Source organism: Muntiacus reevesi, chromosome 8, assembly GCF_963930625.1.
Source record: "Muntiacus reevesi chromosome 8, mMunRee1.1, whole genome shotgun sequence".
NCBI classification, from domain to species: domain Eukaryota; kingdom Metazoa; phylum Chordata; class Mammalia; order Artiodactyla; family Cervidae; genus Muntiacus; species Muntiacus reevesi.
In genome coordinates this window covers 54,353,166-54,371,295 of record NC_089256.1, presented here as the reverse complement: position 1 = coordinate 54,371,295, position 18,130 = coordinate 54,353,166, and the positions used below count along the sequence as shown (strand labels likewise).

The window sequence follows — 18,130 nt, the reverse complement described above, 5'->3', positions numbered from 1 at the left end:
ATCATCTCATATTCACCAATATAAGGTTATAGATCTGAGCTCCATTTTTCGTACTGTAGCCCAAAGATTTCACCCATCACTTAGCCTAGGAATCCATAAGTTCTTTTTGTGTCAAAGGCCACTATGGACCTTTTCTCAGAATACTGTTTTTAAATAAACAAACTTCAAGAGTTGAAAAGTTATCAATAAACTATATAGCAACAGAATTATCAAAATACTTAATAATGAATTTGTAATGACAACATATATACTAATCTATTAATGTATAAAATAAGATCTGAAAGACATGTCTAAAAAACAATAATTTCAAGTAGTGTTGAGTATCACAGCACTTTCGAAGCATCTGTAATGACAAAAATGTGATCTGAATGTATCTGTGATTTCTACTGTGACAAGTGTGTACTTACTACTAATATTATTGCAATTTATTCTGTACATTTATAACTGAAACGATGCTATATTTCAATTAGAGAGTAATGAGACTAAAGGTGTAACATTTCCCATCCATGTTTATGGATCCTTGAATTATATTGGTACATGACCCCAGATTTTAAAGCTCTGTCTCAAGCGTATGAAATGCATTGGTTTATTTTCAGTTACTACAAAATATTCAGAAAAGAAAATTTTTTAAATATGCTTTTGGAAAGGTCCATAAGAGATGAAAATGGAAGAATGAATGAACAGCTAAAGAAAAATAAAACAGAAAACAAGCATAAAAAAACACAGGACAAAGTCTATGTCAGATTATAGTAAAATGAAGCAAAGAACCGTCTATTGTTTCCTATTTTATATTTTATTTAATATTTATCCCACCTGATTATAACACTAGCTTCATCTTCAAGTGAATGTGTAAGTTACTTTAATTCTCAGAGCAGGGTTATCTCAAATATGCTTTGAAATTCAAAATATTTTCTCCATTCAGCTCACTTGTTTAAAGCCTGAAGTGGACATTCAGCTTATGAAAAATAAAAGGAAGTAGCTTCGACCACTTCCCTAGCAAAATAATATCTACTATTTGAATGACCTTTAACATTAGAAGATATTGGAATTTTTCTAAAAAGTGGTTTCTCTCTCTTCTTCACACAACACTGAAAATGCCTTGTAAAATATTAACAATAATAATACTTATATTTAAATTTAATTAGGGTAAATATTTTCACAACTGTATTGTTCTAATTCTCCCATTAATACTTTGAGGTCAGGAAGGGAAGTAATATCATGGTGTCAGTCAGCATTTCCACAGGAAACAGGCAGGACGTTTGAAACAGGAAAATTTGAGAAGGTTTTAGACACAGCAAGACTATGAAATTCTGGGAGAGGCAAATCGTAACGTATGGCACAATAGCCCAGGAACCTGGTTTTTGAAGAGTCAGATTCCTTGGGAGAAGCTGTGACCTCCAGTTAAGAGGAAGTGATCTTGCAAGGAGAGAGCAAGTGGAAAATTACCCTGATTTCACTTCCTCTCTCCTTCCAGTCTCTTCTGCCAAGGTTGCCCGTTGCCTGCCCCAAACCAAAGCCAGGGAGTACAGGAATGTTTGTGGGATCCAGAAAGGTTCATTTCCTGGACTGAAAAGGCAGAGAGTGTATCTGGAGAACAGATGGAAGTTACCCAGAACAGTTACATACATTCTATAGATTCAGGCCAATAAACACTTTACTTTTAACACTGTTACTATAATCACTTAATTGAAAGAGAAGGACTTTATAGAACATAAATAGAAAAGCAGCTTTATCCCTCACCCATATGCACTCAAACACATTCAGTAGTTGTTATTATCTGTCTTTTGGGTAAAAACAAAAGAAGGTACTATGACTCTGTGGGTCACATTGAAATAACAAAAATTTGTCTGATCACTTTTATTAGAAAAACAATCTTATTTCAGTAATTAAAATAACTATTCATATGTCTTAGCTGTTATTCAGTCACTAAGTCCTGCCTAACTCTTTGTGACCCCATGAACTGCAGCATGCCAGTCTTCCCTGTCCTTCACTATCTCCCTGAGTTTGCTCAAACTCATGTCCAATGAGTCAATGATGCCTTCCAACCATCTCATCCTCTGTCACCCGCTTCTCCTCTTGCCCTCAATCTTTACCAGTATCAGGGTCTTTTCCAATGAGTCAGTTCTTCATATCGGGTGGACAAAGTATTGCAGCTTCAGCAGCAGTCTTAGACCAAATTATAAGTATTAAAAATGTTTTCCTTTTCAAGCTGGAAAGCTGCAGTGGGAAATGGTTTGTGTCAATTTACCCTCACCCCTTCCCCTATCACTCTGGGCTGTCTTAAGTCTCCTCCAGTACTGGGGAAGAGGGTGCAAAGAAAAGTCTTTACTTTATTGATACTATCATGACTTGACTTTTATGTTCTCTGCCCTCAGTGAATACTCAAAGCTGACTCCTCACCATGGGCTGTTTTTGTGGGGGTCCCTGAATAACCATTGTGAACACTGACATAAATTCCCTTGCCTCCAGCAATGCTTTTCTTCCAGCAGATCAGTTTTGCTCCTCACCTTCATCCTATTTGCTTGGTTTCTTCATTTGACACCACCAGCATCCTGCTGAGGCCGCATCACCCATAACCCATGGCCAAAAGCAGGGGAACTTTCCTTTTATAATTAACCTAGGCCACCTCTACCCACATGCTTGCTCTACATCTGTTCCACAGAAAACCCACATCCTTGACTCTGGTCACTGAAAGTAAAGTTGTTGCTTATGTAACCATCTCTTCACTCTGGAATTGAGCCAATTCTCACAGCTTCCTGCCCTTTAGATTTCATAGTCTGTTCTATGAGGTCTACCCTGGTTTAAAGGGTATTTGTTGTCATTTAGTTGCTCAGTCATGTCCAACTCTTTTGCGTACCCAAGAAGTGCAGCCCTCCAGGCTCCTCCGCCAAAGCATAAAGACTGACAGAGAAACAAGATTTTCTTGAAGCCCTTTCTCCATATGAAAAAAGAGGGAAATGTCCCTGTTCTCCAATAACTTGCTACAGAGAAATTCTCCCTATTTACCTATTCAGTATCAATCTTTTATCTTTTTCTTTCTTTTTTTTTGGGGTGGGGGTGTTTAAGTTTGGAAAAATAGTTTATAGCAACCTTTTCCACAAATACTGCATAACTCTAGCACCCTACTTTGGAATACAAGAGGAAATACCATGTTTTTTTCCCCCTCGGTTTTTCTGGGCCACAGCCAAAACTCTGACAGAAAGAATCCCATTTTAACATTCCAATACACTGGGTTTTTAAAATTCCTGACACCCTAAGAAAATATTATCCTCCTTTTATTGGTATATTTTCACAGATATAAAATGACTTCCTGGCTATAATCTAGCTAGACCAGGTTCTTGAACCTCAAGTTCAATAACTTTCTAGAGAAATAAGCTGCTTATGATAAAGAAATTAAATTATATGTGAATAAGGCACTTGTCCAAGGCCAGAAAAAGTGAAATTCACTTAGAGTGACTACATTAAATAAATAATTTTGGAAAAACTGTACCAATGATATATATGTTTCTATCCTAAGCCAGACATAAAGTTTAAACTAAATTGAGAATAGCAATTCCAACTTCAATTTGTCAGACACAATTGCCCTTCTTGACCATGCCAAAGATTAAGGGTAAAAAATCCTAAGATTTCACCTTTTTAATTCATTGTAAAACAATGCCACAGACTAAGGCCAATCCAGTTATTCCACGATTTTTTTCTCCTTTCCAGCTTTTAATTGTTAATGTCTAAAGCAGATAGTTCAAAATGGGCTCAATTTCATGGTGAAGAACACAGAGAAAGAACTCAGAATGTGGTGCCCTATTTTCATGTTTCCATCCTCATATTCAAAACTCTGTTCTATAGGAAATGCCCTTGAGCATTGATCTTGGGCCATTTTCCCCAATAATTGTTCTTTATTGCTTGCCTCTTACACCCCAACTCAGGTCCGTGAAAAGAAACAGTCTCTTTACCTTTTACTTCTAACCTAACTCATGCATGAAGGTTTAAAACTTTCCCCCAAAAGGGATAATACTTAATTCCATATATGGGTTTTGAAATGTACACTATTTACTCCCCACAAAAGAAAATTATAGAAGATATTTTTGTGTAAATTCATTTGCTGGATAGAAATTTCAACTGTCATTAGACCCTCAAAGAGGCTCATGAGCCAAGTAAATGAAAGTCCTTTCTGCCTAGTCCTACAAATCTACAGTAGTTTCCAAATCAGGCATGTCTGATTTGGAACCCTTTAAATCTCACTATATAATTCCAGAGCTCCTGGTTTGTTTCTGAATGGCTGTTAATATGGCCCATTTGGGAGATACTATTTCAGAAGCTGACAGTATGCCTAGTCAGCACCATCATCAAAAATTTAATAGAATCTACTTAATATTTAATTACCATTTTTGAGGTAGAACTCCAAAAGTCATAAGTCAACTGTGTGCTAATGAAGTAGCAGTTTCTTTCATCATTCCAAACATATCACATTTATTAAGTCATATTTTCCAGCCTCATGTTTCCAAGTAGAGAAACTCCAGTTAGAAAAATACTGACCCCAAACACTAATCCTTTATTTATTCTTTCCCAAAAGAGAAGTAATCATGCACCAGATAGGTTAATTTGGAAGGAAGAGTTGAGCATGTTCAGTTCATCCCCTTTCTTCTTGTTTTTATTTGATAATAAGGACTAATTGTGTAAATCTGTCTAATCCTCAGAGGAAATGTAGGAAAGTCATTTAAATGCAAATTGAAGTTTTACTCTACATTCAGCTTAAACAAAATGATGTTTTGATTTCTATGCATTGATCATTCATATCTTATTTCTATTTTGTGTCTAAAGATGGACTCAGAAAAAGTGGGGGGCATTATGTATTGGTCCCTAAAAAGATTACATCATCACTCAGACTTGTGTGGTCTTTCATCAGAACATTCTGGAATTTGAATTTGAAAGCCCAATGATCTCTTCTAAATTTAAAAATCCATTTAAAAGTTAACCTTTCATTCATTCTCATTTTTACAGGCCCTTGCTGAGTCTCCTTCATATTAGTCTGTCTCATATATTAGTTTTTCTAAGCTCTTATATTTATATCTAACTTCTTATGTCATTTATTAATTCTACAATTTTAAGTTGTGATAAACAAGATTGCAGAGTTCAGGGGTCACCGTTTGTCTTATTGTTTTCATGTGTTCCTCAAGTTCCTCCTAGAACCCTCAAATTTGGCTATGATCTCTTCTCTTGTGGAATCCCACAGCCCTTTGAGTCTTACTGTATTAGGTATCTATTGCCATGCAAACAAGTTACCCAAATACAGCAGCTTAAGACAATAAGGAAATGGCAACCTACTCCAGTATTCTTGCCTAGGGAATCCTATGGACAGAGGAGCCTGGTGCCTACAGTACATGGGGTCAGAAAGAGATGGACATGACTCAGTGACTGAGCAGCAGCAGCAAGAAAATAATACACATCTATGTTCTCACTCGGTTTTTGTGCCTCACAAATCTAGGAAAAGTTTGCCTGAGTGATTCTGGCTCAGGGTCTGTCTCAAGGTTACAGTGAAGAAGCTGGCCAGGATTGCAGTAATCTGAAGGCTGCATGGGGCCTGGGGATATCCATTTTCAGAATGGCCCACTCACAAGGCTAAGGGCAGGAAGTCTCAGGCCCTTGCTAGATCTTGGCAGGAAGCCTTAGTTCCTTGTCATGTAAACCTCTCTAAAGGACTGTAGGATGGCCTTAGAAAATGGTAAGTGATTTCCCCTAGAGTGAGTAATCCAACAAAGCAAGGCATAAGCTGCAGCATTTTTCATTACTTAGCTCTAGAAGTCATTTCCACAATATGCTATTGGTGACAGAGGTCAATCTTGTTCAATGTGGGAGGAGACTGCATTATAATAGAATTATGGGAGTTTATCTTGGAGCGTGGCTACTATATGCACCTAACCTTTAAAGTATACATATTTAATTCTGTGTTTTACTAATCTATATTATTGAACTATTTATTTATTTATTTGGCCACACCATACAGCATGCAGGATCTTAGTTCCCCCGCCAGGGACCTAAGTAGAAGCTCGTAGTCTTAACCACTGGACTGCCAGGGAAGTCCCAATCACTGAACTATTTAAATGAGCATCCTCTGTTAGCCATTACAGTATTTACCCCTTTTTGCTGTTACTCAGCGTTGGTGGAGCTATATGCCCTTCTTGAAAGAGTCCAGGTATTTTATTGTCCCTTTAAGATGTAGTAGCAAATCATTGTTTTGAGAGAACACTCTCCACACTAAACTTAGTCCTAAGTTTCCTTCTTTGAAACTCAAAACTATAAGCAGAATCAATACAAGTTGTTGTGTATCCTACAATTGGTGAGAAAAAATGAATACGTTCACATGAAACAACTGTTTAAATAAGTATCTGTTCACAAATAAGCTTTATCATTTTTAAAAGCTTAGTGGTCATACAGAACATAGTCTCAGAGCATGAAAAAATTCAATAAATAACAAAATAATACCTAAGAAAGAAGGTATAGTTCTCAATTCATGAGAATAGCATTATTTGAACACCAAAATCATGCGTGAAAAGAGTAAGAAAAGAAAATTACAGAATAACTTCATCAATAATTACAGATATAAATTATACCCCCAAAAAAATCAGCAAAACAATTCTACTAATGTATCAAAAGATAACCCACTATCATTTCTTTTCCATTTATTTTTATTAGTTGGAGGCTAATTACAATATTGTAGTGGTTTTTGCCATAGATTGACATGAATCAGCCATGGATTTACATGTGTTCCCTATCCCGATCCCCCCTCCCAACTCCCTCCCCATCCCATCCCTCTGGGTCTTTCCAGTGCACCAGTCTTGAACACTTGTCTCATGCATCCAACCTGGGCTGGTGATCTGTTTCACCCTTGAGAGTATACTTGTTTCAATGCTGTCCTCTCAGAACATCCCACCCTCACCTTCTCCCACAGAGTTCAAAACTCTGTTCTGTACATCTGTGTCTCTTTTTCTGTTTTGCATATAGGGTTATTGTTATCATCTTTTTAAATTCCATATATAAGCATTAGTATACTGTACTGGTCTTTATCTTTCTGGCTTACTTCACTCTGTATAATGGGCTCCAGTTTCATCCATCTCATTAGAACTGATTCAAATGAATTCTTTTTAATGGCTGAGTAATATTCCATTGTGTATATGTACCACAGCTTCCTTATCCATTCATCTGCTGAAGGGCATCTAGGTTGCTTCCATGTCCTGGCTATTATAAACAGTGCTGCGATGAACATTGGGGTACACGTGTCTCTTTCAGATCTGGTTTCCTCGGTGTGTATGCCCAGAAGTGGGATTGCTGGGTCATATGGCAGTTCTATTTCCAGTTTTTTAAGGAATCTTCACACTGTTCTCCATAATGGCTGTATTAGTTTACATTCCCACAAACAGTGTAAGAGGGTTCCCTTTTCTCCACACCCTCTCCAGCATTTATTGCTTGTAAGCTTTTGAATAGCAGCCATTCTGACTGGCATGTAATGGTACCTCATTGAGGTTTTGATTTGCATTTCTCTGATAATGAGCAATGTTGAGCATCTTTTCATGTGTTTGTTAGCCATCTGTATGTCTTCTTTGGAGTAATATCTGTTTAGATCTTTGGCCCATTTTTTGACTGGGTCATTTATTTTTCTGGAATTGAGCTGCAGGAGTTGCTTATATATTTTTGAGATTAATCCTTTGTCTGTTTCTTCATTTGCTATTATTTTCTCCCATTCTGAAGGCTGTCTTTTCACCTTGCTTATAGTTTCCTTTGTTGTGCAAAAGCTTTTAATTTTCATTAGGTCCCATTTGTTTATTTTTGCTTTTATTTCTAATATTCTGGGAGGTGGGTCATAGAGGATCTTGCTGTGATTAGTGTCAAGGAGCGTTTTGCCTATGTTTTCCTCTAAGAGTTTTGTCGTTTCTGGTCTTACATTTAGATCTTTAATCCATTTTGAGTTTATTTTTGTGTATGGTGTTAGAAAGTGTTCTAGTTTCATTCTTTTACAAGTGGTTGACGAGTTTTCCCAGCACCACTTGTTAAAGAGGTTGTCTTTTTTTCCATTGCATATTCTTGCCTCCTTTGTCAAAGGTGTTCATAGATGCATGGATTTATCTCTGGGCTTTCTGTTTTGTTCCATTTATCTGTATTTCTGTCTTTGTGCCAGTACCATACTGTCTTGATGACTGTGGCTTTGTAGTATAGTCTGAAGTCAGGCAGGTTGATTCCTCCAGTTCCATTCTTCTTTCTCAAGACTGCTTTGGCTATTTGAGGTTTTGTGTATTTTCATACAAATTGTGAAGTTATTTGTTCTAGTTCTGTGAAGAATACTGCTGGTAGCTTGATAGGGATTGAATTGAATCTATAGATTCCTTTGGGTAGTATACTCATTTTCACAATATTGATTCTTCCAATCCATGAGCACGGTACATTTCTCCATCTGTTTGTGTCCTCTTTGATTTCTTTCATGAGTGTTTTATAGTTTTCTATGTATAGATCTTTTGTTTCTTTAGGTAGATATACTCCTAAGTATTTTATTCTTTTTGTTGCAATGGTGAATGGTATTGTTTCCTTAACTTCTCTTTCTGTTTTCACATTGTTAGTGTATAGGAATGCAAGGAATTTCTGTGTCTTAATTTTATATCCTGCAACTTTTCTATATTCACTGATTAGCTCTAGTAATTTTCTGGTAGAGTCTTTAGGGTTTTCTATGTAGAGGATCATGTCATCTGCAAACAGTGAGAGTTTCACTTCTTCTTTTCCTATCTGGATTCTTTTTATTTCTTTTTCTGCTCTGATTGCTGTGGCCAACACTTCCAAAACTATGTTGAATAATAGTGGTGAGACTGGGCACCCTTGTCCTGTTCCTGATTTTAGGGGAAATGCTTTCAATTTCTCACCATTGAGGATAATGTTTGCTGTGGGTTTGTCATATATAGCTTTTATTATGTTGAGGTATGTTCCTTCTATTCCTGCTTTCTGGGAGTTTTTATTATAAATGGATGTTGAATTTTGTCAAAGGCTTTTTCTGCATCTACTGAGATAATCATATGGTTTTTATCTTTCAATTTGTTAATGTGGTGTATTACATTGATTGATTTGTGGATATTAAAGAATCCTTGCATTCCTGGGATAAAGCCCACTTGGTCATGATGTATGATCTTTTTAATATGTTGTTGGATTCTGTTTGCTAGAATTTTGTTAAGGATTTTTGCATCTATGTTCATCAGTGATATTTGCCTGTAGTTTTCTTTTTTTGTGGCATCTTTGTCTGGTTTTGGAATTAGGGTGACGGTGGTCTCATAGAATGAGTTTGGAAGTTTACCTTCTTCTGCAATTTTCTGGAAGAGTTTGAGTAAGATAGGTGTTAGCTCTTCTCTAAATTTTTGGTAGAATTCAGTTGTGAAGCCATCTGGTCCTGGGCTTTTGTTTGCTGGAAGATTTCTGATTACAGTTTCGATTTCCATGCTTATGATGGATCTGTTAAGATCTTCTATTTCTTCCTGGTTCAGTTTTGGAAAGTTATACTTTTCTAGGAATTTTTCCATTTCTTCCAAATTGTCCATTTTATTGGCATAGAGCTGCTGGTAGTAGTCCTTTGTATTTCAGTGTTGTCTGTTGTGATCTCTCCATTTTCATTTCTAATTTTGTTGATTTGGTTCTTCTCCCTTTGTTTCTTAACGAGTCTTGCTAATGGTTTGTCAATTTTGTTTATCTTTTCAAAAAACCAGCTTTGAGCTTTGTTGATTTTTGCTATGGTCTCTTTTGTTTCTTTTGCAAAAGAGTGTATTTTTAAATAAATAAATAAATAAATAAAAGTTTGATTTGCTTTAGAAAGCCAACTAATAGAACTAACAAATTGAAGAAGTAAAGTCATATCATCCAATAGATCCAGAAATAACACTCAATGAAGCTAAACATCTATTTATGATCTAAATCACCAGTGGACTAATAACAGAAGGAAATCTTTTTTAACCAAGGAAGGACCAACTATTAAAAAACCTACAACACATATTCTTAAATGATAAGCAACAACAAATCCAATAAATTTTTTATAGATAAAATCATAGAAATACATGAGAAGGCATTAAAAACAATCTAAACAGCTAATCTTGGATAGTTAGAGTCAATATTGTAAAGAATTCAATTTTCTCCAAAATGATTTATACCTTTGATTCAACACAATTCCAGGTAAAACTGCAAGAGGATTTCCCATGAAACTTGACACTGAATTTGGAATATATAAATAATTAAGTGTGAATATTGGAAAAAAAAAGAAAAGGAACGTGACCATGTCACTGCATAAATAAAAAATAACTTCGAAAGGATTAAATATGTAAATGTGAAGGACAGAACTGAAAAAAATATTTAGAACAACATAGGAAAATATTTTATAACTTTGCTGCTGCTGCTGCTGCTGCTAAGTCACTTCAGTCATGTCCGACTCTGTGCGACCCCATAGACAGCTGCCCACCAGGCTCCCCCATCCCTGGGATCCTCCAGGCAGGAACACTGGAGTGGGTTGCCATTTCCTTCTCCAATGCATGAAAGTGAAAAGTGAAAGTGAAGCCGCTCAGTCCTGTCCGACTCTTAGCGACCCCATGGACTGCAGCCTACCAGGCTCCTCTGTTCATGGGATTCTCCAAGCAAGAGTACTGGAGTGGGGTGCTTTTATAACATTCAGTTCAGTTCAGTCCAGTTGCTCAGTCGTGTCCGACTCTGTGACCCCATGAATCGCAGCACGCCAGTCCTCCTTGTCCATCACCGACTCCCGGAGTTTACTCAAACTCATGTCCATCAAGTCGGTGATGCCATTAGAGGTGATTTAATCAAACGAATGTAAAAATATTGATGTTTCAAAACAATACTAAAGATTTTCATAAGGATTCGGTAAAAAAAAAAATTAACCACAAATGGGAAAGGATATTTGCTTATAACTGACAAAGTCTAATATTCAGAGATACGAAACTCTCCTACAAATCAATACTTAAAAAAAAACCAAACCAAGAGAAAAATAGGCAACAGACAAATAAGTACTTCCAAAAGAAGAAATTCAAGTGGTCGATAAGCAAAGGAAGAGGTGAGCAAATTCATTCAATAGTAGCCATGGAAACCAAACTAAGATCACGGAGAAGTCACAGTGCAATGACCACTAAGTTGACAATGCAATAGACTGGCAAAATTAAAAGTCCACAATGTAAGGGTTGGCATAGATTTGAAACAATAGAAATTGTCATACACTGCTCTTAGCTGTGTAAATAGGTACCATTTTGAAAAACAGTATGGCATTATATAATAAAAATAAGTATAAGAATAGCTAGCAATTCTACTAAAAATTTACCATAGAGAAATCCTCAAATGTGCATTACAGGCATGTGAATGAAAAAAATTAGCTGAACAGTACATAACAGAAGTAACAAAAAAGGAAATACCTCAAATTACTATCAGTAAAATGTGTTAATAAGCGGTTGCCTATTCATTATCCTTACAATGAAATACTATACAACAGTGAACATAAAAGAACTACATCTACACAAGTGAACATGGACAAATCTCAAAACATGAAAGACATATTTGTTGAAAGAAGTCAAGAAGAATTCACACATCATTTCTTCCAAATAAAATTCTAGAACCATCTGAACTAATCAAGAGAGTTTGGAAGAATACATATAGATTATAAAGAAAATCAAAGGAACTATTAAATAAAAATTCATCCTTCAGATTACCTCTGTGACTAAGTTATGGGGGGAATCAATTTGGGAGGAAGAACACTGAGGACTTCTAAGTATTGGTAATATTTTATTTCTTAATTTGGTGCTACCAATAAGGATGTTTGTTTTATTTTCTAAAACTGAACATAGAAAAATTTATAGACTCTTTGGTATGTGTGATTCTAAACAAAAAGTATTAATACAAGCTTTCCAACAGTTGTTTTAGAATGGTGAACATCTTTAGAAATTGAATTATCAAAGAATATAAATGACTTAGGCTGTCTATATTTTAGTGCGAAGTTTAAAATTATATTTAAAATAATCCATCCTCATTATATTACTTTGATCTATATTCTGAATCCTTATACTACTTTCAGAATATTTTAGAATGGAAAAGATGGACTGTTTTCAATGAATATATAAGCCATGTCATTCCATTATTTTGTCACAAGAGGGACTAGATGGTTAGAAAGTATAGTTTTCCCTTTTGGTCTTAAGATTATTTTTCTGTGTTAGCATTTAAGTTTCACACACTCTGTATTCATGTCAGTGTATGTGCTGAAGAGTGTAGTATTGTTATATATATTTCATATCAGCAAAAATGTTAAGATAAATGTTAGCTTACCATTTTACTTCTGAATTGATAGAAAACTATATAGAAATTATTTGACTTAGCTATTCTCCTTTTTTGGTAAGGAGAAGAAATAAATAGAATACAAGTCAGTATCTCCTGATTTCTATTACTTTTTTGGATCTAATCTGGGGGAAAGAAAAGAAGGAAAGAACAGGGAATGAAGGAAAATGAGAAAGAGTTTATTTTTTTTTTGTCAGACCATTGTGTGTTTTAGTCGCTCAGTAGTGTCTCTTTGCGACCGTATGGGGTGTAGTCCACCAGAGTCCTCCTTCCATGTGATTTTCCAGGCAAGCATGCGACAGTGGGTAGCAATTTCCTTCTCCAGGGAATCTTCCTGACCTAGGGTCTCCTAGGGTCTCCTGCATTGCAGGCAGACTCTCTACTGTCTGAGCCACCAGGAAAGACTGTAGTGTCCTCCCATCTACTTGAGCAGGAAAAGTAGATTGATTAACTGTAGTACAGAAAGAAAAAAATGCTATTTTCATTTATTTTACTTTCACTTTTGAAAGTATATGTTGGTAATATGGACCCATACACGTTCTGTTCTAATTTATAATAATGCATGAAACCAAACCACCGTGCCGTTGCACCGTGCTGTGCTGTGATCACTCGTGTTGGACTCTCTGTGGCCCCATGGACTTTAGTTCGCCAGGCTTCTCTGTCCGTGGAATTCTCCAGGCAAGCATACTGGAGCGAGTTGCCATTTCCAACTCCAGGGGACCTTCCCCACCCAGGGATCAAACCCACCTCTTGTGTCTCCTGCATTGGCAGGCAGATTCTTTACCACTGGGCCACCTGGAAAGCCCTGAAACCATCACACTTCTCTAAAAAAGTAAAAAGATTACTTCTGGTGACAGTATTCACTCCACAGAAGCTTTCAGAGGTCAGTTCACATGTGGGCCACTACTCTTTTCCCAGCTGCCATTTCCTTTCTCTTCTCAGTCCTTTAAACACCTGGAAATGCTGGTTTCTCACTTCCTCTTCTACTGTCTGGGACTTCCCCAGAGCATTCTTCTCTATCCCAGGATGGCTTCTACCTTATTCCTTCCCTGGAGTTATAATGGGAGTTGTTCATGAAGGAATTTGCGGACTCAAGGAATAAAAATCACATTTCCTGTTTTTAGGTATTAGCTGTAACACACTCAGACATCAGCCCTAAAACATACAAACAAACATATTCAGTTTTTTATTGCTGTGGTAATAAATTAACACAAACACTTGGGTTTAAAAAACCCACAGATTTATATATTATCTTACAACTGTGTAGGTCAGAAGTGCCGTATATCATCTTGTTCAATCGTTCAGTTGTGTCTGACTCTTTGAGACGCCATCGACTGCAACCTGCCAGTCTCCTCTGTCCATGGAATTTTCCAGGCAAGAATACTGGAGTGGTTTGCCATTTCCTCCTCCAGGGGATCTTCCCAACCCAGGGATTGAACCCCCGTCTCTTGCATCTCCTATATTGGCATTTGAATTCTCTACCACTTTTCCACCTGGAAGCCGTTATAGATGATGTAGTTTTAGTGTTTAAATTATGTAGTCTAATACTGACAATATAATGCAAGTAATTAAAAAAACTATTGAAAATGCTCTGAAACAAATCTTGAAACTCTTTAAGCTGTTGAATATTGATGAAGTTGTCTTGAGAGGCGATTAGATCTTCCTCATTGAGATTTTCAAGTGATAAGGTGTATCATCGCTGATCAAAAATTGGAGCTGATATTCTTATGTTTGGTGCAAAAATTAACTTTAAGACTCTTTCCTATTCTAAAATATTTGATTGCTGGTAGAACTGGTAATGTTGTATTTCTTGATCTGGGTAGTAATTGTGTTTATAATCTGTATATATCTCATATTATTCACTTACAAAATACTTATCCTATTTTCTGTATGCATATTATGTCAATAAAAAAGCCCAAAAATCTGTTAAGTCAATTCCCCTCATCTGTGAGACAAGTCACTTACTTACATGACTTTCTTAGTTTCTCCCTATTTCTATCTTTCTTAAGAAGATAAAAACTTTTAAATCCAAGGCCAGTGAAAGTTATGCATTCACAGCTCTGGGGTCTTTCCTATTAGCATTTGACAATAGAACCAAGTAATGGCAATAACAAATCAAATTAAAATGTGTCTTTTTAAAGAGATAATTCATAAAACACACAAATTGTAAGGCCTCTTGTAGAATTTTTTAACTTTATTTTAATAATGAAACTTTTTTTCCCCCAAACAATATCTGAACATAAATAACAAATATAGACTCTCACACACAAAGCTTCTCTAGGAAAAATCTGAGTGAAGACCTGAGGGGCTCACTTACTCCATATCCAGTCTTGGCTTCAGTATCTGTTCCTCTTCCACCACTATCCTTCCCCAGGAAAACCATTGTAAGGAAGAGATTGGGGAAAACCACTGACAGTGCAACCTCCCTCAACTGACAGAGGAACACACCAAATCTGAAGAGGGGAAAGGGACTTACCCAAACTAAACACTTAGTAGATTGGTATGCTGGTAAGATCTGGCTTTTCATCTATTTGATTTTGGATAGGTTGTTCAATTTCTCTAAGCCTCAGTGTCCTCAGATGTAAAATGGAAGTGGGCATACCTACTTCAACAGATGTCCAAAAGATAAGAGATAGTGTCTGACATATACTGGGTGTTGATGAATAAGAACTACTAGTCATTCCTACTCCAGAAGAAAGGCCCCAGATCTGCGGGAAATAAAAAAAGCAAAACTAAATGAACATTAGCTTAAATATGCTATTTTCGGTTTGTTTCAGGAAAGTAGTTGATCATCCAAAAAGGCGATTTGGTATCCCTGTGGATCGGATTGGAAGAAACCGGCTTTCAAATTCCAGAGGCTAATGGATTCCAATCGTGAGTAAAATTTGAAGAAATAACAATACCTGCAGGCTTTGATTAATATTTCACAATGGGTTAATTGATCCATCTTGATTTATAAATCCCCCTTTGGATCTCTTGGCTTACAAACTCAGTTTTTCAAGCATTTCTTACTTGATTAGTATATTAATGTTAAATAATTTAAATGACATTAAAAAACAATGCCTAGATTTACTTTGCTCTAAAAAGAAGACTTATTCTCACAAACTCACATATTAAATATGAATATGCAGACAAAGATTAAAGCTCTAATTAGCAATAAATCATTTTCATAAATATAAATAAACATGTAGCCATCCCTCTATTATTAAGAAGACACATTCTGGTGATATACTCCATCTTGTTGCTCATAACTAAACTACCCAATTATCATCATGAACCAGGAGAGAAAATGATACAGCAGAAAGAGTATCAGGCCTGAAATCAGGACATTTAATCCAAATCCTGGTTCTGTCATTCATTATCTCATTTCCATCAAGATAACTTATTTCTCTGCAGCTTGTATATTTAGATAATAACATTTAGGGTGTTGTGAAGATTAAATTAGATGCCTGTACTAATTCTAAATTGTATTAGACACACAATATGTGCAAGTGAAAAGAGCTTATATTACAGTTCTGAAAATTAGCTCTATGCTGAGCCCTATACTTAGTTTTATTTACTCATCATGTTCCATAAAGTAAGTACTGTTACTATTCCAATATCTTGAAAAGTAATACAGTATAAGGGGTACAACTACCAGATGGACAGGTCTGGTTTTGTGGGTCACATCCTGGGCCATCTATCTATTAGCTGTGGCAACTTGCTTAAATTCTGAAATCCTCCTTCATAAAATGAGGATAATAATAATTTCAACTACATTGCATTGTCCTGGAGATAAATGAATTGGTATCCATTAAGCACCTAGAATTGTGCCAGACATAATTAAGTACTCAATAATAATTATTATTGTATAAATAAGTGGAAAGCTTATATTAATTAACTCACAATGCCCCACAGCTAGTGATACAAGTAGAATTCAATTCCAGAAAGCTTAAATGATTAGCTTATATTTTAAATGTATTTAATTGTACATATTATATGTTTTAAACAGTAAATATTTTTTGGACACACAATCTAGGCACTCCCAATAAGGCTTACAGAGAGGATGCGTCCTTTCTCCCAGATTAAAACAGCTCAGAACTGTTTTGACAATTTCAGACTACAGAGAGAAAACTGCTTTTTGCTTTTCTCAAGAGAATCCTCAGACCAATGATGAAGAGGCCCAGAGCACCACATTAGCCTGACCCTCTTAATTTGCCATGCTGTTTTGCCTCCTCATCAAATACTCTCAACCACAATGAAAAATCAGTATTTTACCTCAACTATCTCATTCACAGAATGTCAATTAAAATAATTTTTTCCTCTATGGAATCATTGGTCAGTGAAGTGGCAAGGTTACTGAATCTCCATAACTACAGGAGGACTTACTGAAAATAACCAATGACACTGCCACTTGAACAGCACCATCTTCAAAATTCAGGTTGAAATTTTTTTTATTTCTAGAGATATACTAAGAAGGATGGTTACTCTTCAGGGATGTTAAAAAATCACCACACTGTATTTGAATAGGAACTAATTGCTATTAAAAGTTAAGTAACTCCTAGAAATCGGGGACCACAACCCTGCAGTTTCTTGATGTATTGAGAACATTATGACACTGAGATTAAAATAATTAAATTCAGTTGCTTTCCACATATATCTCATCACCTTTGCAACTCTGGGTTATCACCCATTTAAATATTTCTGAGTTTAACCAAAACACGTGTATGACAAAAAAATCATATAAGGATTTCATTTTTCCTATAAATTTTACATATGTTTTAGACCATAAAATCTCCAGAGTTACTAAACTATGAAAAGGGAGTTGAATTACTGTTTTCTGAATCATTGTTATGTGAAAAACAAATTAATATATTATGTCCTTCACTTAATAGATTTTATAGAGCATCAAGGGTTTCCCTAGTTGGTAAAGAATCTGCCTGCAATGCAGGAGACCCAGGTTCAATCCCTGGTTAGGGAAGATCCCCATCACTGTCCTTATTATTAAAACCTAAAGATAGCAATATCATAAAAATATGTTGAGAAAAGAGTTTAATATCATATATTTTTCTCTTTCCCTTTCTTTAATCATTGTGGGTTCACCTGCTCAACCATTGTTTCTATTCTTTACTTCCTGCCACTATCACCAAGATTTCTCAGACATTTTTTGACTTCCTTATGTAAAGTTTCATATTTTTATATTTTAAGAATAATAAAGGCTATCAAAATATGTTTTTAATTTCCATTTAACTCTTCAAAATTATTTTTGCTGTGTTATTTCTTATTGTCACAATATTCCTTTGATTTAAACAGGAGATGTAATATGTGAATCATTTAATAGATAACATGAATAATTAAATAATTTTCACATAATCACGCAATGAAATCACTTGAGATCCAAGGATATAAAGTCTCCTTCAACCTAAATCATTTTTGTAAATGAATGAGAACACAGACTTTGAGAAGAAACTGATTTGCCAAAAATTTTACACACTTTTGGACAAAGCAAGCTCCAGGTCCCAACCTCTGGACTTGTAAGCCAACATTCTCTTCATGGCCCATAAGATCTGTGTGCTAAATTGTTATTGCTGACTTCATTGATTATCCATTTCTTAAACAAACAGAAATAGTATCTCAGACTTTATGAAAATCTTTGTTTCACTTCTGTGAGAGCTAATATACACTCTTTGGGGGCAGTTTTATTTGTGGGTTTTCACCTTCTGGGTTTCACCGTTAAGTCTTCACACTAATAATGAAACTGGTACTAACATGGAAGTTTTTCTTGGTTTGAGGTCAAGTCTAG

The 18,130-nt window shown here is 35.7% G+C and overlaps 1 protein-coding gene across 2 annotated transcripts in view; it reads left to right on the top strand.

The window, feature by feature from the left end:
• Positions 1-18,130, top strand: part of OSTN (osteocrin) — a 42,745-nt gene that overhangs the window by 21,961 nt on the left and 2,654 nt on the right. For both annotated transcript variants that reach the window (XM_065942898.1, XM_065942897.1), the window contains exon 4: positions 15,126-15,222. In XM_065942898.1, the coding sequence (XP_065798970.1) occupies positions 15,126-15,210 (85 nt within the window). In that variant the 3' untranslated portion in view covers positions 15,211-15,222. The remainder of the gene's footprint in view (positions 1-15,125; positions 15,223-18,130) is intronic.